Consider the following 26,165-nt stretch of genomic DNA (forward strand, 5'->3'; position numbering starts at 1 on the left):
AAAGGCCTATAAAAAAAAAAATACTAAAAGAACAGATGGGTCAAGTGGGAACAAGATCCAAGCTAAACAATATGATATTTTTTATTTTACTTATTTAAATACAGACTTATCCAGTGAACAATTCTGCTGCTCTGTTACACCAAATAGAAGGTCTTTAAAGAGGGGGTATTATGCAAAGTTGATTTTTTTTTTCAGCTTTCTACCATGTTATAACATTGTTCCCTCATCAAAAACATGCCTGAAGAGGTTTTAGATGTCATCCATGCATGTTTGAGCATCTTAACGATCTCTCCCAGGCCCTATTCGAACCCTTCTTATGTTTAGCTGGACAATTCTGTGCAATGCTCAGCCCACAAGCTTACGTCACCCATGATCTCAAACAACAATTCTCCATAAATATGCAAAAACATGATACAAAGCTGTACACAACAACTTGACAAACCTGATGTGCAGTAGTTTCATTAGTAGGATGTATGCTTATGTTGTGATCGCGCTCTGAAGGGGGAACTGACTTAATAAAGGGAGAGGAGACTCAGAGCGTCATGTTAATACATTGTAAGATGGTGGTCTAAATATGTCATGTGTTAGCCATTAACACCCCATAGAAGTAAAACACCCCCTCTTTAAAGCAGTGCGATATATTTGTAATAAAAAAAAAAAAAAAAACACTTTTTAAAGTACATAGAAGTAGTCTACTAAATTTGCATTATACATACACCTAAAATATATATAAAAAAGAAAGTTAAAGGTGTGCTACATAACTTTTCTGGTGATCCACGGTCTGCCTCTCGAGATTTATGCCATTAAACTAGCATTTTTTCATGAACAGGGTCACCTCTCCTCAGACCTGACCTGTATAGAATTACCTCTTTCTGTGTCATATCTTCTGTCCATGTCCAACCAGGAAATAAAATATGAACTTAAAAAAAATTGTAAACATTTTTAACATAGTCTTAAAATGTGTTTAAAGTGGGACTAAGCACCTAAGCTTTGCCACACCCGCATTTCAAATATAGCTGCTAAACTGGGCAGGACCTGGAGAGAAGAGGGGGGGAAAGGAACAGTCTGATTGGTCTAACAGGTATCCACACTTCAAACCTCGTCCCTGCAGTCATGTATTTGTGTACTCAGAAACGCCTGGATTTAATCAGGACAGTCATGCGTGAGGTCACCAGGTACTTGAAAGTGCTGTGGCCGCTGGAGCCAGGACACACACATTTTACACACAAAGCTGCAAACTGTTTAACTAGTTTGCACTAAAATTGCCAAAAAATGACTAAGAACAGTACACAACACTGAGTAGTCTAACCTGTTATAAGCACTTAGTTGAAACCTCTAAAGTCTGCACTGTTCAGGCAGCTGTAGTTTATACTTCTGCAAACATATTCTAAAATCCACGGGTTTCTTATTTATTTAGCAGTTAATATGTTCATCTTCAAACCTTATTACACCTGGATGTTTGGACTCCTTTACGTTATTGCCTGTAGACTTCAAATCACGTTTGTGTTTGGAAAATACGTATGCCTTAGCTGAGGCACTCCATAACTGTTAAGGAAATATTTGCACAGAGTCAAGATGAAGGTGTGTGAACTTTAAAAACACAGAGGAGCTTCATAGAGAACAATGTACTGACATATACCAGGCAAGGACTTTGACAGAGATATGCAAGATTATGTAAGATTACTGAAATATCCATTAATTACATGTTTTTGTAAAATAGATCATGTTTAAAGATAATAATAATTGTGTATAACAGTGGGCCTTCACGTATTCAAGTTTTGTTTTTGTTTTTTTAATACTGAACAACCTGTTTGTGTTTTACTGGATGCTGTAAATGTCACATATTGGGCTAAAACTGACTGTGCTAAGTTCAATTAAATGATGTATTCTTAACAGTAAATGGTTGTGATGTGAAGTTATTCATTCAGTAATTCTTCTCAAATGTTATGACTTGAACAGGCTGTGTTCACGCACGTTCAAGATGGAGGACAAAGGGCACTGTAAGTCTATGGAATGAAAAATCCAAAGCAGTTGTATTTGTCAGCGATTCATCCATTAACTAACACTAGCACTCACCATATTAATGAGTAACTGTTGTGATGTAACGTCTAATAAGTGTATGTAATTGTAAGGATTTTGTGTGTGATTTAAAGAGCTCATATTATGCTGTTTTCTAATCATTCTAATCTATGTTATAATGTTTCCTCATCACAAACATATCTGGAGTTGTGGTTTGCTTCATTCACCCATGTTTAACACACAAACCCTGCATAATTGGGCTGAGTTTTTTGTGATGTCATGTGGTGATACAGTTAAAATCATGAATGAAACAAAACACAACTCCAGGTATGTTTTTGAATAGGTAACAGGATTTTTACAGGATATTACATGGCTTAAAGTTCACAAGAGTCAAGTTTGTGCAATACAGGACCTTTAATGGATAGACACAAAAACGAGACAAACTACATCATACTTTAAGGAGGCGTGCAAGAAACACAAATGTTCAAATCAATGCCTGAGTAAGATGTGTGTTGAACTAGCCCTGTCCAACATCTCAACCACAGTGATCATACGCCATACATGAGCCATATGAGCCATATATGAGCCATACATGAGCCATGTATGAGCCATTCATGAGCCATACATGAACCCTACATGAGCCCTACATGAGCCCTACATGAGCCATACATGAACCCTACATGAGCCATATATGAGCCCTACATGAGCCATACATGAGCCATACGTGAACCCTACATGAGCCATACATGAGCCCTACATGAGCCATACATGAGCCATACATGAACCCTACATAAGCCATACCTGAGCCATACATGAGCCATATATGAGTCATACATGAGCCATGTATGAGCCATACATGAACCCTACATGAGCCCTACATGAGCCATACATGAGCCATACATGAACCCTACATGAGCCATACCTGAGCCATACCTGAGCCATACATGAGCCATACATGAGCCATACATGAACCCTACATGAGCCATACATGAGCCCTACATGAGCCATACATGAGCCATACATGAACCCTACATGAGCCATACATGAGCCCTACATGAGCCATACATGAACCCTACATGAGCCATACATGAGCCCTACATGAGCCATACCTGAGCCCTACATGAGCCATATATGAGCCATACATGAGCTATACAGACGCATTCTGTGGTTGCCATGGTCGTGGTTGGCTGCTCTTGTGGCTTACTGGAGTTTTTTTTACTTTTTACATTTTAACCCTTGTGAGATTTTGACCAACTAACTTTTGACTAATAAGTGCAGTTCAAAGGACGGATGTTGAGGACTAATGGGTTGTAGTAAAAGCCAAAGTTAAATCTGTCAACTGGACAAAACGTTCTAGGACTGAAGACGTTTCGCTGCTCGTCTAAGCTGCTTCTTCAGTTCTGGTCAGATTGCTGATTGACACTGCCTATTTATCTGAAGGGAGGAGCTAACTACACTGAAACTATAAACAGTTTGATCCTTTATGGTCTCCATTCAACCTTTAATGGCCGTACTGGATCGCTCTATTATTCTCTTTGTTTCCTTTGTTTGCTTTGGGTCTGATGATGGAATTATAAATTGGGGACAGGTGATGTCTCAGGTCCCCATTCCTGTTCAAGGAAGGACTGTCTTTCCAAATCTGCTTTAGCTCCCCTCTCAAACCGTTTTTCTCTGGTTAAGATCTGTACCTCACTATCTTCAAATGAGGGTAGTGTCTTTGAGATGGAGATGTACGGCGGACTGGGGTCCAGAGGAGCCCTCGCAACAGTGTTGGCACATTCTCTTATGAAGTGCCCGTTTAGTTTCTCCAGTGTAACGCTCACTGCACTCTTCACTACACTGAATGGAGTAGACCACATTACTTTGTTTATGGCTTGGGGTTTTGTCCTTTGGCTGAACCAGTTTCTGTTTTAAAGCATTTTATATTATTTATTTCAGACAGACTGAGTAAAAGAATCAAAGGAGTCCAGAACATTAATGATGAGTCTAGTCTCTGGTCAGAGCACAGGAGTTACACATGAGCTCATCTGAGGGCTGCTCAGGACCAGAATTAATATTAAGGTAGACTTTATTGTTTCTATAAGGAAATTTGTCCTCTGCATTTGACCCATCTTTCAATGCCATGGAGGCACCGCTTCAGGAGCAATGGGTGCTGCAATGCAGATTCATGGTCCCAATTTATCAGCAGCACCTCCAAAACTGACTATGGACCAGTGTGTGTGAGAAGGAATACTAACTGTAAAATATAATGTAATGACAAGACTTTAAGGCTACTTAATGTGCCTCGAGTCGCAAAAAACTAGCCTACACTATAATTAACTTAATTCTTAAGAAAATGTCAAATGAAATTCACAATACAGCCAAAGTTGCCGAGTTTGCTGTGTCACTGGAAACACACTGGGTGTCAGGACACACGCAACTTTTATTGCTCAATTAAACTTTATAAACCATGTCATCAAAAATGAAGGCAAGCATTTGGCTATATTAGGCCTTTGATAAAAAACAAACCAAAAAAATAAAATGGTCCGTTAAGACATTTTTTCCTTCCTACAAGTTTCAGGGGTTAAAATGACGAGAGCGGTGCAGGGTGTAGAGGGGACAGAGGGGAAGGGCCACTGTCGCTGGTGGGGATTACATTTGATAACACATTTCCACATAGTCCTTCAACTAGCCATCCGTGAATTTATTCAACTTAATTCTAACAATATCATGACCCACATAATGTTGTATCCCTAGTCCATTAAATACTAGGCTAATTCACTGTTTATCTCCATGGTGGAGACCTACAGACCCTCTATAAACTGTCAAAAGGCTATAGGCTAAATGTTATCTTAAATACATTATTATATCAAGTTGTGTCTGTCCCACCAAATCTCATGGCTCACCCAACTTTTTGATGCGATCACCCTCAACAAGAGTCCCGCTCCACAGGCACATTCAGTGGGGTGCTCTCATGGGTGCAGTGGCAGTTTTTTCCACAAACTACTGATGTAAAATATGTTTAATATGTACCATAAGTAGCCTATCTGTGTATCCCAGGTAGTTCTATACCAGAACCAGTATAACACCTGATATTAGGATGCAAGGAAAGCATAAGTGAGGAATAACTCTGGACCTCTGCAAACCATTGAAATGTTGAATTAACTGGTTCTGTTTTTCACATTTTTAAGACAGCAAAAATGAGTTACAGGGCCTTTAAAGAAAATAGCGTTCTGTTGTCTCTCTATGTTGTTGTCATCAAGTCGTTCTCTTGGTACTGAAATCGAGTCAGCTTTAATAGTAATAGGCCCAGTAATTACAGATATTACACATAAACTCACATATACAGTGGGAGACTGTTCACAGCCAGTGCATAACAGAACACAAATGCATATTGTTCATAATACGACTTCATATACTTCTATACAACCATGAGTGGAGTAAGGCATCAAACACGTGGGACACATTCATCGCTGTCCTGCTGAGGCACAGTGGGTTTTAGGGTTCATCAGGTGCATTGCTCATGGGCCGGGGCAGTGGTCTGGGAGTAGAACTTCCACAGTGAGATGGATGGTTTTGGGCTGCAGGAGGCTGTAGGTGTTGTCAAAGCGCAGAACATCTGTGAATGGAGCAGGTTACAGGATTATTCTCATATTACTTACAGATGATGTAATTTACTTCTATGGGGTATTAACTGCTAACACATAACACATAGCATATTTAGGTCACCAAGTTACATTTTGTTGTTTTTGAAAATGCTGTATTTGCCGAAAAAACGTATTAACAAGTTTCATTTTTGGTTTTGACGTTCTGAGCCCCCTCTCCATTTGCTCCTAGCACAATACAATCAGTGTGCATCCCGCTAATGAAGCTACTGCACATCGCATCAAGTTTGTCAAGTTGCTGTGTACAGTTTTGTTACATTCTTTTGCATATTTATGGAGAGTTGTCATGTGGGAGCATGGGTGACCTAAGCTTGTGGGCAGAGCATTGCACTGAATTTCACAGCTAACTGTAAGGAATAGTGTCTGGGAGAGATCACTCAAAATGACTCAAACATACATAGATGATGGACACACATGGATGACATCTAAAACCTCTTCCGTCGTATGTGTTATGATACTTGCACTCAGAATTCCAAATTTGGAACTTGGCTCCAAATTCACCACTATAACTGTTCTAGCCTCGATGAGCTTCATTTGACTGGAGCCAAACGCTATGGGTGACGTCACACTCACTTAGTCCACTTCTTTATACAGTCTATGGTCAAAATAACAGTCAAATTAAAGGCAGAGGACTCTCCAGCAGAAGTTAAACTTCTACATGTGCTTGTTTCTTGTGAATGTTGATCTGTGTGTTATTCACCAATGACTGTTTCACTTTTCTACCTTTTTGTTGTTAAATCAACAATTCTGTGAAGCCCTGCGAGGCGACTGCTGTGATTTTGGGCTATACACTGACTGGAATTAAAATAGAAAATAAACCAGCCCAGTATACCTTGAAACAATTCCAAAAACTGACACTGACTATAGCTGAATGTACTCCAGTTCAGATTCTACAGTCAAGCCAATTTAACTCCTCCAGTTTTACTGATGCAGGTTGAAATGGGCACAGTACTCACAGACTCCAGGTACTTCACACGTCAGTGATCCGTCCTCGGGCACCAGGTGAGCGTTGTAGCGCTGGTTGACCACCACCTCTGTCATTTGGGACGCTCTCTGTCGATCACCCTTTTTAGTCTTCAGAAAGACGCCAAAGCCAATGTCGGCACTGTCACTGCAGAACTGCCACCTGTGCACAGCACTGGCTTCAGGATCCTCTGCTACCACCATGGTTCTCAATGTTAAGTAAAGCTGCAAGAGTACTGTATTCTGAATACTTTCACACTGAGTTGCATTAAATTATAAAAACATAACACAAAACAGATTTGCCGTCCGTACTGCATTAAATATTAATTTGAGAAGGAAAATCACACACGGACAGAGGTAGTTAGAGTAGCCAAAAATTGTACTCAAGTAAGAGTAACATTACTTTCAAATCATATTACACAAGTAGAAGTACAAAGTAGAGTATTTGGGAAAACTACTACTCAAATAAGAGTAACTTAAAGAGCAACTGGAGTAACTGGAAGTAATATTTGATTTATAATTTGAAGGTAATAAAAGTTTTAGTTACTCTTCCCAATGTGAGTAAGTCTGAGTGAGTGTGTGTGATGGCGGCTCCTCTCCTCTCAGTCAGTGTGTGTGTGTGTGCTGCAGTGTTGCTGTATACCTAAGGACACACCCGGGCACCAGGATGTCATAGTCGAGCTGTTGTGTGGAGCGTCGGCTCACGGTCAGGCTCTGCTCGTACTCCACCTTCACCTGGTCTCTGACGTAGTAGCAGCGCGGCACTGGACCCACATGGTTAATCTACAGCACAGTATCACAGCAGAGAGAGGAGGAGGGAAGTCACGATGACAGGACATCACGCTGGGGGTGTTCAACATGCATTTCTATGGTGGAATGTTCAAAATAACAAAATGTATTTAAACAACATTTTTTCGGAAGAGCATTTGTCCACTGATCTGAAAGTTGGCAGTTTGAATCAAGCTCTCTACAAATGTGTGTGTGAATGGGTGAGTGGTTCCTTGAGGTGGAAAAGTGCTATATCAAAATTTTACCAGTTACCATTTCCCATTTAAAAGATGGCTGTTAAGATGAACAATTGAACTTGAACAGAACATTTTGATTTTTGAGGACAGCCTAATAATATAAGGTTACAAAAACGTGTGACTGAAACAAAACACAGTTCTAGGTAACCTATATGTTTGGATCAGGTAACAACATGGCTTAAAGCTCACACGAGTCGATTTTGCGTAATAGGACCTTTAAAACCTTTAAAGTGTAACTAAACACTAAATCAACTTTTTTTTAGCTACTAAGCTGTGCATATGATATTTTAATAGCATTGTGCACTGTTCCTAGTCACATTTTCAGCTTTCTGGATAAACCATCTTAAGTGCTGCCTTCAGGGGCTGCTACAATTTCTAGTAGTTGATGGTATCACCCAAGACTGCCCTGATCATAGCATGATCTTCCTTGCTGCAGGTTTAGTGTTAGATATGTTGATACCTGTTTTTTATACCTCCAGACCCTGCCACTCCTCCCCCTTCACTCTCCGCTTTAGTCCTCCAGGTATTTCCTAGTTTAGCAGTTCTATTTGAAAAATTGCTATGTGACATTTTACCTTTAGTGTATGAGTCTGTGTATGAATTTTTTTACTTTTGACTGTGAACACTGTGATACCGACAACAAATGATGAGAAATTATGTTTGTTGTATCTGTCCCTATCAAATAAACAATACATTAATACAATTCCAAAACTATTCAGGAAAGGTTCAGTGTCGACCCTTTTATGAGACTAGTTTCAGTATTGATATTTGATCAAATGAGTATCTAGTTTCAATACAGTTTAAATTTATTTTATATATATATATATATATATATATATATATATATATATATATATATATATATATATATATATATATATATATATATATATATATATATATATCTCACAAGTGTATATATATATATCACAAGTATATATATATATATATATATATATATATGTATATATATATATATATATATATATATATATATATATATATATATATATATATATATATATATATATATATATATATATCACAAGTATATTTATCACAAGACATCACAAGTACCACTCTTCTACAAATGTGTTTTTTATTGAAGACAATACAAAGTGAGCAGCTCCAAAGTCAAACACACACATTTCTCTAAACATCACTACAGTTTTTTCTATGACTACGGTCACATTCTGCATGACGTCATCATTTCAGATGGAGGGCAGGGGTTTATATAACTCTACTCTACTGTTTTTGAAAGAAACCACATCCACAAAAGTAGCTGAGCTTTAATATTATTTGTTAGGGATTGCCATATTAATCTTATGGCTTAAAGTCCTTTCTACTAACAACAGTTATGTTTTTGGGGTTGAATAATGGCACCACTTTTATTGCCTGACAAATCCAGAATGATATCTCTCAGTGTTTTTTATACAGAGAGATATCAGTCTGGTCACCACACCCTCTGTCACATCTAAAGCCAGAACAACTAAGCATGATCTTGCAGTCAGATTGTTTATTTCAATGACACATGTGAAACGAACTATCATTATAAACAAAATGACTTTTCTCTCACCTCAGATTAACAGTTTAGAGCTTCGTTTATTGATTCTGTAGAAATCCACCATGTTTTTCAGTCTCCTGTGATATTTCATTCCTTTCTTTTTTCCTCAAACGCAGCCATATTAATTTTGATATCAGCGGACTGGACCATACCTTTCCCTGATTGGCTAATCCACCTGTCAATCACACCCATCTGAAAGTGGGGAAATTCACCAGTGACCAGACTCACAGAGTATTGGCAACCACTTCTACGCAACAAAATAATTTTACTTTTATTTATTTATGCTGACACAGGATATGATTTAGTTTTATACGAATAGACCCAGTAATCACAGAGGCATTAACCATAAACCAGGACAATAACGGCATAACTGCAACCTGACAGTTAAACAGCACGTTCCAGCACAGAATTTTAAAGTGCATATGACAGGTTTTCATGTTTTTTCTATTTCTGACAAGGTTTGGTGGGATATTACCTGTGGTGAAGATGTATCATAGGTTTATGCCATTTAAGTTGGAATAAAAAAGTTGAGAAGAAAAGTAAAAAAAATAAAGGAAGTAGCAGTGAGTTGTAAAACAGAATACCTCTAACTATGTCATCAACAGCAAATATTTCATCCAAAATGCAGTGATAGTGTTATTATTAAGTTATTGTTCTGGCATTTAGCAAAATAAAGGTGTTGTCATCTATTTTTATTAGTCTAATTATAATTATTGTGCGTTTTAGTCAAGTTATGGCCCTTGTTAACATTATTTTTGTTACATAACAGATATGGAATTACCTCTACAAATGTCACACCGCTAACCGTGTCAAACCAGGAAGTAAAATTCTTCATTACTTATATGTTAAAATCTTCAGTAAAATCTTCATCATGTTAACTACATTTTAATCTGTCATATGCACTTTAAACTACGGAGATTCTACAATGTGCTGATGTCACTTGTTTCCCCAGATCCTCCACAACCCACAGCCGAGGAGCATGCACCTGCCTGGGCCACGCTCGACAGCAGAGCCTGGCCCTCTCTGGGACAGTCCTGGAGCTCCCCCGTCTCCTGGGGCCAGTTTATCTGAGGAGACGCGAGAGGAGGCGGGTCAGTCTGGGGGTCCTGATAACCTCAGAGCAGAGCTGGGGTAGGGGGTAGGGTAAAGGTTCTCTATAGCCAACCAGAGGCGGGTAGAGCAGCTAAAAAATTGCATAAGAGTAATGTTGCCTCTAATATTATTACTCACTTGTACTAGACTTACAAGAGTAACCAAATTGTATCCAAGTAAGAGAACGGTTACTTCATTATTCAAGTAGTTAAAAGTATGGTCTCCAAAAAACAGAAGTACAATCTCTTTCAAAACTTACTCAGCTAAGTGTTACTAAGTACTACCCACTTCTGTATGTGACTAAAGGCTCTATTCTCACTTGGGGGGCTGGGTCTCTATGCTTCATGTCATATTGTTGGCATTGTTGGCCTAAGTCTTTTAGCACTGGAAGATGAATAACAATCAAATCAAAATTGCAGTTTAAATGGACCAAATTAACAAATCACAAAGGCTGCAATTTTTGAAGTACCATAATTGTCTCCACAAACAGCTAAATATCTTGTCTTATTCTGTATAAACACTGATAACCCTGTAATTTAGATCTGTACTAACATGTGCTGAAATGTTATTCTTGTATTAGTTTGTCAGTTCATATTTCAGTCTTTTTGACAATTCAACTTTGAACAGAATCCTATTATTAAAACATAAATCTCAAATCTAATCACATTCGATATTTTTTCCCCAAATCATTCAGCCCTAAATTTCTCAATTTTGTCCTGTTGCCCTGAGTCACACTGTTGAACATTCAGGCCAAAGCAATTACATCTCCATGGAAACAGGTGCCGAACCCTCTATCAGATAATAATAATAATAATAATAATAATAATAATAATAATAATAATAATAATAATACATTTTATTTATATAGCGCTTTTCAAGGCACTAAAAGTCGCTTCACAATACATAAAAGAATAAAATATCACAAAAATAAAGTGAAAGTAAAAGTAAAGTGACGCAGTGCAGTTTTAACCATAACATTATAACAAGATTCTGAGCTTTACTATACTCCTATAACAAAGTATTTACCACACCCAATATTAAAGACATTTCCTATACCATTAACAGTACATCAAGAGCACGTAAAACCTGTGTCTCTACTTCATCAACACAGAAAACTCCATCCAAAATGCAGAGATAATTTCGGCACAAGGAAAGCATTTTTCAGTTCAGGCAGTTCAAACCAAATAAAGGTGTTGTCATTTATTTGTACTAGTCCAGTGGTTCTCAAATAGTGGGGCGCGCCCCCCTGCGGGGGCGCGGTGAGATACCGGGGAAGGGGGCGCGTATGACTCCGCGTATGACATTGTAGTACTGTACGCAGTGCGCACAACAAAGAGCAGGAGAGAGCGAACAGATCGTGACACAGAACAGTGAACAAGAAACACTTTTGCTAAAGAGACACTATGGAAAACATTGTAACAGGGATGAAAAGAAAGGCGGATATAGACGGAGGTGAAGTAAAAATAAGACGAGGAAGTCTGATGAAGTGTATTTAGCACTTGGCTTCACCGTGACTCTGGTGGGACACGAGGACAGACCGGTGTCTGCTGTGGCAGCGGACAGTATGAAACCAAATAAGTTAAGACGCCTCATTACACCTCAGTCACGCTGATAAGACGCTGGAGTTTTTTGAGTTTGAGTTTGATGATAGAAAATAATTGAGAAGCACTGTACTAGTCTAACCGTAATTATTCTGGCCTTTGTTAACATTATGGTTGCTATAGGTAACAGTCATGAAAACTACCTCTACACATGTCACATCTGCTGCCCGTGTCCAATCAAGAAGTAAAATTATAAACTTCATTCAACAAAAAAGAAAAAAAAGCAAGATTTGTAATAAAATCTTAAATGTAATCATGTTAACTGTGTTTTAGTCAAATGAGTTGTCTAGCTTGTTGAATGCACTTCACTGTCTGTACCCAGCCCCACACAGCAAAACACAGCTATTATAATCTACAAGGGACGCAACCTGGTGCTATTCAACCTCTACTACCTGCATTCTCGTACTGCAACTACCTCAACTACTACAACTACTACAACTACTACTAGAACTACTGCAATCATAACAACTAATACAACACAATCCAAAGGTTTAAAAAGAGGGTGTCTCTGGAGTGAATGGCAGAGTGGTTAGCAGTCATGGGTCCTCTGTAGTGAGTGTGTGTCCTCTGTAGTGAGTGGCAGAGTGGTTTGTAGTCATGGGTCCTCTGTAGTGAGTGTGTGTCCTCTGTAGTGAGTGGCAGAGTGGTTAGCAGTCATGGGTCCTCTGTAGTGAGTGTGTGTCCTCTGTAGTGAGTGGCAGAGTGGTTAGCAGTCATGGGTCCTCTGTAGTGAGTGTGTGTCCTCTGTAGTGAGTGGCAGAGTGGTTTGTAGTCATGTGTCTTCGGGAGTGAGTGGCAGAGTGTTTAGCTGTCACATTAAATAATTAACTTCATTAGCAAAGGGCAGAAAAAATAGTGAGGTGAGGGGGAGGGAATTCCTTTTAAACCTTCTTATTATGATTCTCAGACTTGACATCTCTGTTACATTGCAGGACTGGGCCAAGCGGTGCACTCACCCATGTGCGGCAGCGTGGATCTCCATCGGGGTCTGTCTTTGTGCCTCCATAGACGGCGGGCAGCTCTTGTGAATCAATGTATTTCTGTAGCACTTCCCGCCAGTTTGCTAAACCAACAAACAGCAACACATCAGAGCACTGGAAGCTAACTTGGCGCAGCTGACAGCTTAGTGGGGTTGTCAAAAGTATTGAAAATCAGATACTAATCAATATTAAAATTAGTAACAAAACTAGATATTCATTTGAGCAGGTATCAATACTAAAAAAGTCAACATTCACAGGACAGAACCTGGACAACTGAGGGATTACACAGATATAAGGTCATATCAAAACAAATATGACTGCTTACAAGGACAAAAGAAAGGAAAAATATATATCACAAGGGACTGAAAAACATGGCACATTTCTGTAGAATCAATTAGTGAAGCACTGAACTCTGAAGTAAGAGAAATGTCATTTTGTTTGTAAATGATAGGTGACATGAGATCCTTTTTTCACATGCATCACTGAAGTAAACAAATAGGAGGGAGTAGTGACCAGACTGATCCCTCTGTATAAATAACACAGAGATATCATCTGTATTTGATGGGCAAGTATATTTACTTTTTTTCTCTACTTTTTTCCACAAACTGCCACTTAACTGAAAAAACATTTACTGCCAAACTAAGCATGTGGACCTTTCTAAAATGTTCATTCCTTCACAAGAAATATAAATGTATATATTGTAAGTAGTGTTTTCACGATACTAAAATTTCAAAATTTATTTCATTACTAAGAAATGGATTAATAGATAATAGATAATAAAAAAACACTTTTCTTTATATAATAGAATGTGATTTTCAGCATTAGATCGTAGTACTTTCTTTTATATTATCATGTATCCTTATATCTGTGTAATCCCTCAGTCATCCAGTAGGCTCCATAGTGGTCCATGGAGTAGTCAATGGTTTTATACATGTTCTGATATAGCTCAAGATCACACTAAAGCTGTTCAAGAAAGGTTAAATTCTGTCTTGTGAATGTGACTTTTTTAGTATCAATACTTGCCTAAATGAGTATCTAGTTTTGATACTAGTTTTAGAATTGATTATTATCTGATTTTCGATGTTCTTGACAACCCTAATTGTAACAGTTGATATAGTGAACAGAAATACTGTGGTTCTCACCTCCGAGTATGTGGATCTTCTGCCGCGTGTTCTCGCTCAGGAAGTGTTTGACCAGGTTGTAGGCAACAGGGAAAAGTTTGGGCGCTGCAGCAGAAAAAACAATCACATTTCTAAATCTAAATTTGAATCATATTTTATTTAAGATCAGATCTGAACCATCTGAACCCACCTTTGATGACGAAGAGCCGCTTCAGACCCTCGGGGTAGTTGTCCTCAAACATCTGCAGGATCTACTCACAAGAGAGCAGAGGTGAGCAAATAGGTACGAGAATATAGGTACGAGTCAGGTCTAGGTTCAACAACAGTCTGTGCTCAAAGAATGACGTCTGCTGACACCTGAATATACTGAATGACCAGGTTATTCCATCAGTGGATTTCTTCCCTCATGGCACGGGCATATTCCAAGATGACAATGCCAGGATTGATCAGGCTCAATTTGTGAAAGAGAGGTTCAGGAACATGAGACATAATTTTCACACATGGATTGTCCACCACAGAGTCCAGACCTTAACCCCATTGAGAATGTTTGGGATGTGCTGGAGAAGGCTTTGTGCAGCGGTCAGACTCTACCATTATCAATGCAGAAGCTTATTGAAATGATGCCACAGTGAATGTGTGCCGTAATCAAAGCTAAAGGTGGTCCAACAAAATGTTAGAATGTGTAACCCTTTTTTTTGGCCAGGAAGTGGATGTTTGTGGAGCAAATCTTATATACAGGTCAGGTTGGGATACGCCCAAAAATGACCATTACCATGGAAATCCACCATATTTGAAGCAGAGGCAAATGGAAAGCATTATCTCCCTATAAATATAGTAGCTGACATACCTCTCCATATGTTTCTATGGCTGGTTTCCACAGATGTCTCAGGCCCAGCCCCTCCACATCATAGATCATAGTGATGGATTCCACGTTTGTGTTGAGCTGCAGATACAGACACAGTCACAATGTGAGCAATACATGACAAACTACTGTGATGTACAGACCCTTTAAAAGCCAATGTTGTTAGAATGTTCAAAATGGCAGGATGGAGGCATCTGGAGGCAAAATGAGATCTAAATACTAATGTTTTTTGGTTGTTGTTTTTTTTTTTTTTTTGTGTCAGCCTGGACAACTGATTACAGACATCTTGCTCTGATATTACTCACATATGAATATGTTGTCGTTGTGTCCTTGGGCAAGACACTTACCCCCTCACCCCCTGTGTCTGCGTACACTGGTGTGTGAAAGTGCTTTGAGTGCCATTTACTTTTAAATAATCAGGGAGTGTGACTAGTGCAATTGTTTTTATGCAGGCACTGTTTATGGTCTATGTCTGTTTTAGTAAAGGTCTCTATACTAACTTATTTCTAAGGGGAGCAAGTAAGCAAGATTTTCATTGTATAGTTTAAACTATATGTTCACTGTGTACAGGATAATACATTTCTTTGAATCTTTAATCTTTAAATATTCTCTGATCCATCCCAATTTGTCCACTGACATTGCCTTATCTTCCACGTCACATTAGCCTCCAGAATGTATGAGTTAACAGCCTTTACAGAGTCATTAAACCTGACAAATAGTGCTGCTGTGTGGCTCACTCTCTGAGACTGGCGGTCACACTCCTGCTGTAGCCGCTCACAGTCACGGATCTTGGACCTGATGAAGTCCTGTTTGGAGGCAGACAGGAAGAGGCCTTTGGGGTCCACAGGGCCGATCACATCATACCACACCGGGCTGCCCTCACGGTCATAGCCACACATGCCTCCAGACAGATACTTCTCTATCACCTGGGACCAGGGAGGGAAACAAACTAATCACAAATACTTACATTACTGTAAATGAGTTAAATAAAGTCCCATTTGACTCAATCCACATCTCTCCCTGTTCCTTTTCACACATAGCACTCAGAACAGCACTGCATCGCCTCCTCTGAGCTCACACAAAATACATGTTGTGGTTTAAACGACTCAATTCACTTTATTTATAGTAGGGATTCGGGATGTAGTGAAGGTGTATGAAGTTTCAAAACTCAGTAGAGCGCTTCCTGTATTACCACATGACATCACAAAGTGGAGCAGAATGCTTTCTGTGAGAAGAACTGCCTAAATATGCAGGATTTGTGTTTTAATGAAACAAAACACAAACTCAGGTATGTTTGTGATGAGGGAACATTATAACAGAAAACAGCATAATATGAACCCTTAAAAAGCGTGATCTAAAATGCTTCATAAAATTGTATTAAAAAGTAACTGGTCTACTTGAGTAAGAGTAGTATTTTTCATGCATACTTTTTATTTCAAAATACTATGATCAGCCTCATCTTGTCATTGCTAAGTAGCCTATATAATTTTCTATGCCAACACATTTTGACTTATGGAAGTCTTCATCAGGGAGTTTTACTTTTACTCAGTGGTGGAAAAAGTACTACAAATGTGTACTCAAGTAAAAGTGCAGTTATATGGCTAAAAATGTAAGTCCAAGTACTGCTTCCAAAAATATTTTTTAAGTAAAAGTCAAAAGAACACATGAAAAATACTACTCAGAGCACTAGTTACTTTTTAACCAATTTCTTAGTATCATATTAGATCAGTATTTTATATAAACTGAACAAATTAAGGATGAATTTAGTTGTTTCAAATATATATAATATATTATCTAAGCTCCGTCCAATCAGAGCAGGAGTGAGTTTGAAGGTTTAGAGAGGAGCAGAGACAGACGTGAGATAGACGTGGATTGGGACAATTGGGACTTGTGCTGTGCTTGGTACTATGAGTTTAAAAGTAACAAATTACAATTACATGGCTAGAATTATACTTAAGTACAAGTACAAGTACAGGTTTAAATAACTCTTTCCACCAGTGCAAAGGTGTAGTACTCAGTTACATTTACCAATCTACTTGAGAAACATGTACTTCTTGGATTAGCTTTTGGACACCATACTTTTACCCTGTTTAAGCAATATTTAGTTTGAGTTTTCTTATTTTAAAATCTGGTTATTATTTCCACTTTGTCTACAAGTGACAAAACCTTTATGACAATATTACATGATTTGAACATTTGTGCTTCTTACAGTAAAGTCAACTTAAAATTATAAATCTGATATTACATCATTCTTACAATGTTCTTATGTGGACTAGTTGTTTCCCCAAGTACTATTTTATCCTTACCATGTTTCTTTCAACGTACTATGCAACATTACTTATACTTGAGTACAATCTAAACCCGGGGTCTTGAGCAGTCTTACCTCAGGGGGGTGCCACTCTGTCAGGATCACGTCTACACCCATTTGTCTTCTGAAGTCCAGATGCTGCAAACACAAATACTCCTCATTAGAAGGAAGGGGGGGGGGCAGTAACTGTATAACTTAACATCATGGAGCTGCCTGCCTTATGGGGACAAAAATCGGGTGCCCCACGATAAATCCTTTATGATTAGATTAATGTGCCCACATTACTCTATTTTCTGATCTATAATGTTCTTTCCTCATCAGAAACATACCTGGAGTTATATTTATTTCATTCACTAGGGTCGGTCCACAGAGCACACTAATATACGTGAAAATTATCTAAAATGGCTTAAAAGTTCACAAGAGTCAATTTTGCGTAATACACAACCTTTTAACGTTTTTGGAATTTCCCCACTGCGTGAGAAATAAAGGTGCTCTTATCCTTAGGTTAGGCAATTAACTAAGACCTAGTAATGTCCCCAAAAAGCATGTACGCTCCACATGTGTGTGTGTGCGTTTGGGGGAAGGGGTGATGCACTAGGGTCCGGTTTGGTGTTACCTTTCGCACCATGGCCTCAGACTTTGGAACACTGAAGTTTCTGGCTGGAACAGATGAGAGATAAACAAACATGTGGAGGATGAGGTGAGACGAGGGACTGAAAGGCTGCTTTGAGCATTTGGAGATGGGGCTATGTGCTACGGTGTGACTGGCCTGTACAAGAACAGTATTGTTTAATAGCATGTCTAATGTGCTTAGCTCTGGTGCAAATAATCCTACTCAACAGTGTCACAACCACTAGTGTGGATTACAGCTAATGCCCCATAGCTCGTGGTCCAGAGGGGAACTTCAGATCGCCACAAACACGAGGCCTGCTTTGACTGGAAACATTTGCTGTAAATAAAGGTCTTCGTCAACAGCTGACTAATGTCTGACAGATCATGTGAACAGGGGCCTGGGTCGTGGGCTATGGTTGACAAACCTACGGAAAATACTAATAGATACTAAAACTATTATTGAAGCTAGATACTCATTTGAGAAGGTAGCAATACTGAAAAAGTCACATTCACAGGACAGAAAAGAACCTTTCCTGAAGAGCTTTAGAATAATAGAGCTGTATCAGAACAATTATAAGACACATAGACTAATATACGCCCATGGACCACTATGGAATAATATCAAGATACAAAATTTTCAATGTTGAAAATTACATTCTATTGTTTAAATACCAGAATCGGTGTTGAATCTATTCCTTAGTTTCGAAATCAAGTTTGAAATTTTAGTATCGTGACCACTACACTAATGACTATATACTGCTACAGCTTTCCCTGGCACAGAGGTGACTGTCGGCCCTGGTGCATCTTTAATGCGATTAGCCACATATGGATTAGTCTGATACATGCCGAGCCAGAGCAGTACTGAGCAGAGTGTCTGGATGTTACAGGTACAGGGGTCAGTTTCACAAGCACCATGCATTGGCTCACTTCCTTCGTGTCATCACAGACCCACCTCGTAGCCACCGTAACAGGAAGTGGTCGTGCTGTGCGGGAAGGAGGGGCAGGACATCTTGGATTCTCTCTCGAAACTGAAACAGACACAGAGACAACACAAGTGACAGCAAAGCATCACAAACAGTGCTTCTCAAACACCAATTACTTACTTAGGCCTAAATTAGAGCTAAACATGGATTAAAATTACACTGGACAAGGTCGTTCTAAATCATCAAAAGATTTAAAAGATTTACATCAGTAGATTTAAATGTATTTAGGGGTAACAAGCTGTACACACATTCAATACCAAACCAACAACACACACATGACACCAGTAGACTTAGACGGTGTATGGGACTTCTACACTTCTACACTTCTACACTTACACTTCTATGGGGTATTAATTGTTAGCACATAATGTATATAGATCACCATATACCCATTTATTTTGAAAATGATATATTTGCCAAAAACAATGCCTTGACGTGTTTAATAAGTCACTCCCCCTTCAGAGCACTCTCACATTACAATCTGCATGAATTTCGCTAATGAAACTACTGCACATCGCATCAGGTTTGTGAAGTTCTGTACACTGCTTTTGTATAGCGTGGGTGGCGTAAGCTTGTGGGCTGAACTTGGATACAATCGCACTGCTAACCATAACGAGGGTTCGAATAGGGCCCGGGAGAGATTGCAAAATTACTCAAACATGCATGGATGGATCTAAAACCTCTTCAGGCATGTTTTTGATGAGGGAAAAAAGTTATAACATGGTAGAAAGCTCAATTTGGAATAATACCCCCTCTTTTAAAAAAGCCTTAAGGATCAGTGCTCACAGACTGTGTTCTTCTTAAGCCACTGTTTGAGGTTGGTTTGAATGTGTTTTCATGTCAGACAGCCTTTAAAACCAGCGTCTAATCTAAAGGGTTAAATGCTCCATAGTGTGTCATCAGTCCTTATGAACACAGTCTGTGCCAAACAAATGCATCAAAAATCACAACTCTCATTATCTCTCATCTTATAGGCTTAACAATCCTTATTTAAACTCTTCCAAGAAACTCTGATCACATGCAGCAGTATAAAGGGTGTGTTTGCTGCTGTCAACTTTGCACCTGTGATTCAACATGCTAAGAGGCTGCGACTCAGTGATTAGAGCCATAGACTGTACACATAAATGGACATAACTAACCTACTAGCCACTGCGTTCCAAATAGGAAGTATGGGCGAACTTCCCACTTATCAACTACAATTCACTTTCTAATTAAAAAACGTCGTCCCTCTCTGTAACCTCTGCTGTCAGGCTCATCATTCTAACTTCTGACCTTAAAATGTTCGTTTTAACCCACTCTACATGATCCTGGTGTTTTTATTTTGCCATTTTGTCCATAAATTAAGCTATGAACATTAATAACAGACAAATCGGGCTGATCCTGCTAGCATTAGCCACAGGTTTTATTGGCAGCACTGCTAAATGCACTGTCAATGTCACAAAAATTACTATATTGACTTATTGTTCAATATAAGATAGGTGGAACATTTTTTTATTTATTTATTTATTTTTTTTTTGGTAAGGGGGGTGGGGACCTTTTGTTATTTTTCTGTACTACAAAATATTTGATCTATAGAGGGTTCACTCATTAGAGATACAAAATAAATACTAAGTGCTTCATTCTGCTGTTTATTTATTGCAGTTCATGATTTTTAACCATATAATACATTTAGAACATTTGTGGGATAATCCTGCTTTAGAGATATTGTGTCAGTGGCACAAATGAGTCTCAATATTATTGTTTATTGTGTAGATTTCCTTCAACAGTATATCGTACTTCAAAATGTGTTATGCTGACAGGCACACCCCCTGCCAAACCAGTGGTGCAGGCAAGAAGGGGCGTTACCTTCATCAGCCTCACTCCTGATTGGCTCTTTCGTTGCTATGACACTTGCAGTTGGAATTCCAAATATAGAACTTGGCTCCAGATTCACCTCTATGACTGCTGGCGTCAATGAGATTCAGTTGGCTGCAGCCGAGCGCTGTGGGCCATCAACTCATCAACCCAGAGATTAGCAGTTCAATCCCGACCAGTATGTGCTGCTGTGGTGGGCAAAACACATCACACACCTGTGTGAATGTGATGAGTGCAATGGAACTTCTGGGCCAGTGGGGCAGATTGGCAGCCTCACTTCCTTCAGTCAGCCCCACGGCAGCTCTGGCTATTTATAACCAACCAACCTGATGTGGAGTGAATAAATACAGTGTGGTGCTTAGAGAGGTTTGTGAAACACAAAACCAATTGTACACCATTAGGCTATTACTGCACTACAGATGTGTAGTGATCCAATGTTTTCCAATAAGCCATCATAAAATCAAGTCCAGAGACTCCCAACCTTTATGGAACGAACTGTCTTATGTAATAATATTATTATGATAATATAATGGTTTATAAAGCATTATAGAACATCAGTTATTTAAAAAATATTCCACTGAAAAGACCAGATTACTGCTTACAAAAAGTTTGGCTGCTCATCCAAGTTGCTTCTTCAGCTCTGGTCAGATTACTGGTGGGCACTGCTTTATATCTGACCACAACTGAAGAGGCGACTTGGATGAGTAGTGAAACGTCTCCTGCAACTTTTTGTCCAGTTGACAGATTTTATATTTTTCTTTTACTATGGATCATACCTGGACGACTGAGAGACTACACAGATGTAATTCTACAAGTGACAAAATCTTGATATTGACTATATGAAATTATTTAAACATTTGTATTTCTTGCACATCTCCTTCAGATATTATTTAGTTTATCTAAGTTTTGTGTTAGGCTACTTAGTAGTACTTTAGTCTTTTTAGTAATTTCTTGGGCGATTGCTTTGCACTTCTACTTGAGTAATATTATTTTGAAGTCACAATTTGAGCTACCCTTAAGAGACAAACCTTTAGTCGTAGCAGCATGTGAATCCAATCTATGTCAGTAAAATGAAGAATAATTTCAAAAGATAGACTGTAGGAGGATTTGTTGTGCATTACAGCTTTAGTAAGTTGGGGGTGCCCTCTATGGTCACATTTCAGCACACTGGACAGCACTTAGTTTCAGAGTAAGACACATTTCTTGGTCATAAGGTTTTGAGAATCCTGACTATGCCTATAGTGCAAATCGTTGTGACAGTGTCGTATCAGATGACCAGTGACGCGCTGTTATGGTAAATAGATTGACAGGAGTATCCTACATAGATAGAGATGTGGTACAGACCTGCTGCAGCGCCTCGGCCTGTCTCGGGCTCAGATCCCCCACTCTCCCGCTCATGTCTGCGCTCTGAGGCTCAGCACTGCTCGTTTTGGGATGAAGATGATGAGCGGAAGGACGCACAGACCATTGCGCTCACGGAGCTGGTGATACAGCTTATGTCACTCGCTCTGCGCACAAGCACCGCCCTTTATCTACGGAAAGCCAATCAGATCCGCGTGCTTCACAGGATACAGTTTATATATTGAGAAAACCCCTTGAGAACATTGTCCAGCGGAGTAAATCCACAATCTGCCGCGCATATTCTCATTTAAAGGGCCCATATTACACTATTCTCTATGTTCTAATGTTGTTTCCTTATCACAAACAGACCTGGAGTTGTGTTTTGTTTCATTCGCACATGTTTAACATGTTTGTCTCAAACGGAAAACAGTCAGTTCCACCTTGTGACGTCATGTGGTAATACAGGAAGTGCTTCACTATGGCTTTAAACTTCATACACATTTGGATTTAAATAATCATTTCGATTATTTCAACCCTTGACTTGCCAATCTCTACTGAACTAAAGGTAAAAGGAGATGTTCATTTGAAAACTACTGCTTCATTGGAGATATAGACAGACTAATAAACCATGTGCAAATGAAACAAAACACTAACTCCAGGTATGTTTTTGAGGAGATATAACAACAACATTATAACCTGGTTTAAAGCTCACAAGAAACTATTTTGTGTAATATAGGACCTTTAAATGGACAACATTCCCTGCATAGTGACGTAGGCCTAATTGTGGTAGGCTTAAAGGTGAACTGAACTAATTATTAAACCCTAATCTAATCTTATCTGTCTGCATGTTATTGTTTTGGGTGTAATGTTCTGGTGTATTTCAGGCATGATATTTTCTGAGCAATAAAACCTCAAATTGCAGACAAAGCAACATCTCCGTAGAGACAAACAGGTAGCATGGCACTCTCCCATCAGAAAAGTTACATAGTGTGTGCCTGTGCTTGACTACGTTTTGGGCTCCACACAGTCACAGCTACTGCATAGGCGATATTTGTCTGTAAATGGATTTTCTGTGTCATCACTGAATGCTCTGTGGGAATGTGGTGTGGAGTAAAGTTACTTCAAAATAATATTACAGAAGTAGAATTAAGTAGTAGTAGTAGTAGTAGTAGTAGTAGTAGTAGTAGTAGTAGTAGTAGTAATAATAATAATAATAATAATAATAATAATAATAATAAATACCACTACTGCTACAACCACCACCACTACTACTACTACAACCACCACCACCACCACTACTACTACTACTACTACTACTACTACTACTACTACTACTAATAATAATAATAATAATAATAATAATAATAATAGTAGTAGTAGTAGTAGTAGTAGTAGTAGTAGTAGTAGCTGTAATAGTAGTAATAGTAAATAGTAATACTAACTTAAGAGTAACTGTCAGGACGTAACATCTGATTTATAAATTGAAGTTAATGTAGGCTACCTGGAAGGACAAAACATGAACTAGCCTAATGTACAAAATCTAGGATTTAGGATAGACACAAAAATTAGACATCTGAAAGAGTGGTGCAAAAAAAAACAAAAACAAACAAATATTCAAATATTCAAATAATTTCATACATAAAGCTTTTGTCACTTGTAAACTTACACACAGTGAGAAAAACACATGTAAGAGTATTTTTTTACTTCAATAGAAATATTACTCAAGCAGCAGTAAAAGCATTCTGCTAGAAAAGCACACTTTATTTTATTTATTTTTTTAAAGTACATTTCATTGAGTACTACCCACCTCTGCCCAAGAACTTTTACTCATAAATCAAATGTGTTGGGGTTTTTTTTTTAACTAAATTGAGGCACCAAACTGAGAGCATATGCATACAAGTGAACATTTAAAGCGTTCGAGGATTCACTAACCTTATGAGGTTCATTCGTTGTTATAATAGATCCATGAGCTCGGTTGACTTGCTGAGTTTATATGTGGCCGTGCAGCGCCCTCTATTGGACATTTTGTGTAACTGCAGGTCAACACATCCTACTATGGAGAGTATGGAGAGAATAATGCAATGTAAAATGTCCTTGAATGTACAGTAAATATAAATAATATCAAATGAACTATTATTATCATTATTTAAAGGCTAAGAAACCTTTGAATGGTATTTAGCATCTTAAAATCTCCATTGATTTAACATTAGCTGTGACGTCACAATCCGGAGCTCTATAAAGGCTTAATTGGTAAAATGGATTGGTTGGCTGGGATTAGACATACTCCTCCATGCCTTTCTCTGTGTAGGGCCTAATAAAACTGCCCCTAGCTGCTTAAACTAAGGACACACTCCACATGCACAACTCGCACTAAAAGGTTCTATGGTAGAGTAAGAGGTAGGGTCAGAGGGGTTCATAGGTCATACATACCCACTACCAGAATGGATGAGAGTCTTCCAGATGGGGGGGGGGAGTCAATGATATCATTAGTATTAGTACTGGCGTTAGTATTTATAATATTATAGGACAAAGGGGTGTTTCAAGTTGGACTGGGTTTTTATGGTAGAAGTAATAGCTGTAGCATTCATGTTAGTTGATGTAGCATTAGTTGTACTAAACGTAAGAGGTAGGGTCTAACAAGTTTATAAACCCCTTTCCCCAACTACCAAGATGGATGACAGCCTTGAAGAAGACCGTTCTGCTTACCTTAATCTCCTGGTTGAGGTAATATACAACTCTTATTGCAGCAAACCCCTTCTTCATGTTTTGAGTGTGTGATTTTATTTTTTATTTGTACTTTCGTCTTAGAATTCACACACGCACATGGGGAGAGTGCAAATTCAACAGAAAACGTCTCCATCAAGCCTGAGAATGCCGAACAAGCCAACTGAAGTAGTGTTCAGCTATTCTAAAACATGGCTGTCATAGTGCTTTGAGTTGGTAGGCTTTGTGAATTATGCCTAATCTTAAAATGCTTGTCTAATCCTCTTCTGTGTTTGTGTAACATTCATGTGATTATCTCTAAAGTCATAATACTGTATGCCTAATCATAACGTGGTCAATCTAAGCCTTCCACAAGTTCCACCAGCGCAGAATATTCAAATATGGTAGTGTTTTTTCCACAGGACAAGTTGTTGGGGTCAGAGCGGTGGTGGCCACAGGAGTCTGCAAGTTAAACTATATCCTATATTACACTCAATTACACACTTAGTTAAAATGAATTCAAACATTCAGGTTTTTAAAAGCAGGCTCAAGACCCATCTTTTTAGCATAGCTTTTGACTAGTATTTATCACTTTAGTTTACTTCTTTATTTATTTAGGCTTATTTAGGCTGGCTAGTGTGTTTATGTTGATATCCATGATATACACTTATGTTTTATTTGCTCGTTTAGCTTTGATTTCTTTTATTTCTTTTAATAATTTTAGATTTGCCAGTGTTTCCTCTGGGGAGCCCTCTGCACCGGGAGCTGTGGTTGGCTGTGGCTGCTGGGCCCTGGCTCGTGGGCCCTGGAGGTTTGGTCTTGACCTCATCTCTCCTCTGGGCCCTGGGCTGGTGTCCTGTGGCTGTGGGTGACCCTGCTCCTGGTGCAGATGGTTCCTCTGATGGCGCTCTCTCATCTGGTTCATCTTTAATCAGCCTATTGCACTTAAACATATTTTAATGAAACCAAAGGTATTTTAACATGTGTTGGGGTGGTGGGTGGGAGTGTGCGTTGGGGTGGGGGGTTCTCTGGTTATGTTTATTGATGTGTTGGGGTTGGGTTGTTTGGCTGTGGGGTGGTTGGGTGGGACTGTTTTTAATGCACTGTAAAGCACTTTGTGTTACATTTTTTGTATGAAAAGCGCTTTATATATAAAGTTTGTTGTTGTTGAATCTTCTGTTGCCTGTAACATGCTTGTGATTCACTGTATAGTCCGCGCTTTTGTCTGTGTAATATTTTGTGAGTCCGTGTAATGGAAGTATGATAGAGCCATGTTCCCTGTATAATGCAGCTCTTCTGTGCATGTAGCATCCTTGTTTCCCGCTATAATCTGCACCTTCTTTGTCATTATTGTGATCCTCTGTCTCTTTCAGTAAATTACTGTTTAATGGGCCGTTTCTTTGTATCATTATTGTATAGTGAATGACATCCATGAAAGCCTATTGTAATAATGGTGACAATGGAGGCTTACAATTTCAATACACCGCTAATCA

General features: G+C 38.7%; 1 protein-coding gene across 1 annotated transcript in view; it reads right to left on the bottom strand.

The window, feature by feature from the left end:
* Window positions 1-4,558: 4,558 nt before the first annotated feature.
* Window positions 4,559-26,165, bottom strand: part of LOC117376858 (SEC14-like protein 2) — a 108,711-nt gene continuing 87,104 nt past the window's right edge. Inside the window, exons 2-13 of the mRNA XM_033973403.2 lie at window positions 21,973-22,035; window positions 18,744-18,819; window positions 17,796-17,839; window positions 17,255-17,317; window positions 15,609-15,797; window positions 14,857-14,952; window positions 14,200-14,260; window positions 14,031-14,114; window positions 12,865-12,971; window positions 7,270-7,409; window positions 6,620-6,789; window positions 4,559-5,617 (exon numbers count right to left, since the gene is read on the bottom strand). Of these exons, the coding sequence (XP_033829294.1) occupies window positions 5,520-5,617; window positions 6,620-6,789; window positions 7,270-7,409; window positions 12,865-12,971; window positions 14,031-14,114; window positions 14,200-14,260; window positions 14,857-14,952; window positions 15,609-15,797; window positions 17,255-17,317; window positions 17,796-17,839; window positions 18,744-18,819; window positions 21,973-22,026 (1,182 nt within the window). The 5' untranslated portion in view covers window positions 22,027-22,035 and the 3' untranslated portion in view covers window positions 4,559-5,519. The remainder of the gene's footprint in view (window positions 5,618-6,619; window positions 6,790-7,269; window positions 7,410-12,864; window positions 12,972-14,030; window positions 14,115-14,199; window positions 14,261-14,856; window positions 14,953-15,608; window positions 15,798-17,254; window positions 17,318-17,795; window positions 17,840-18,743; window positions 18,820-21,972; window positions 22,036-26,165) is intronic.

Source organism: Periophthalmus magnuspinnatus, chromosome 9 (assembly GCF_009829125.3).
Source record: "Periophthalmus magnuspinnatus isolate fPerMag1 chromosome 9, fPerMag1.2.pri, whole genome shotgun sequence".
NCBI lineage: Eukaryota > Metazoa > Chordata > Actinopteri > Gobiiformes > Gobiidae > Periophthalmus > Periophthalmus magnuspinnatus.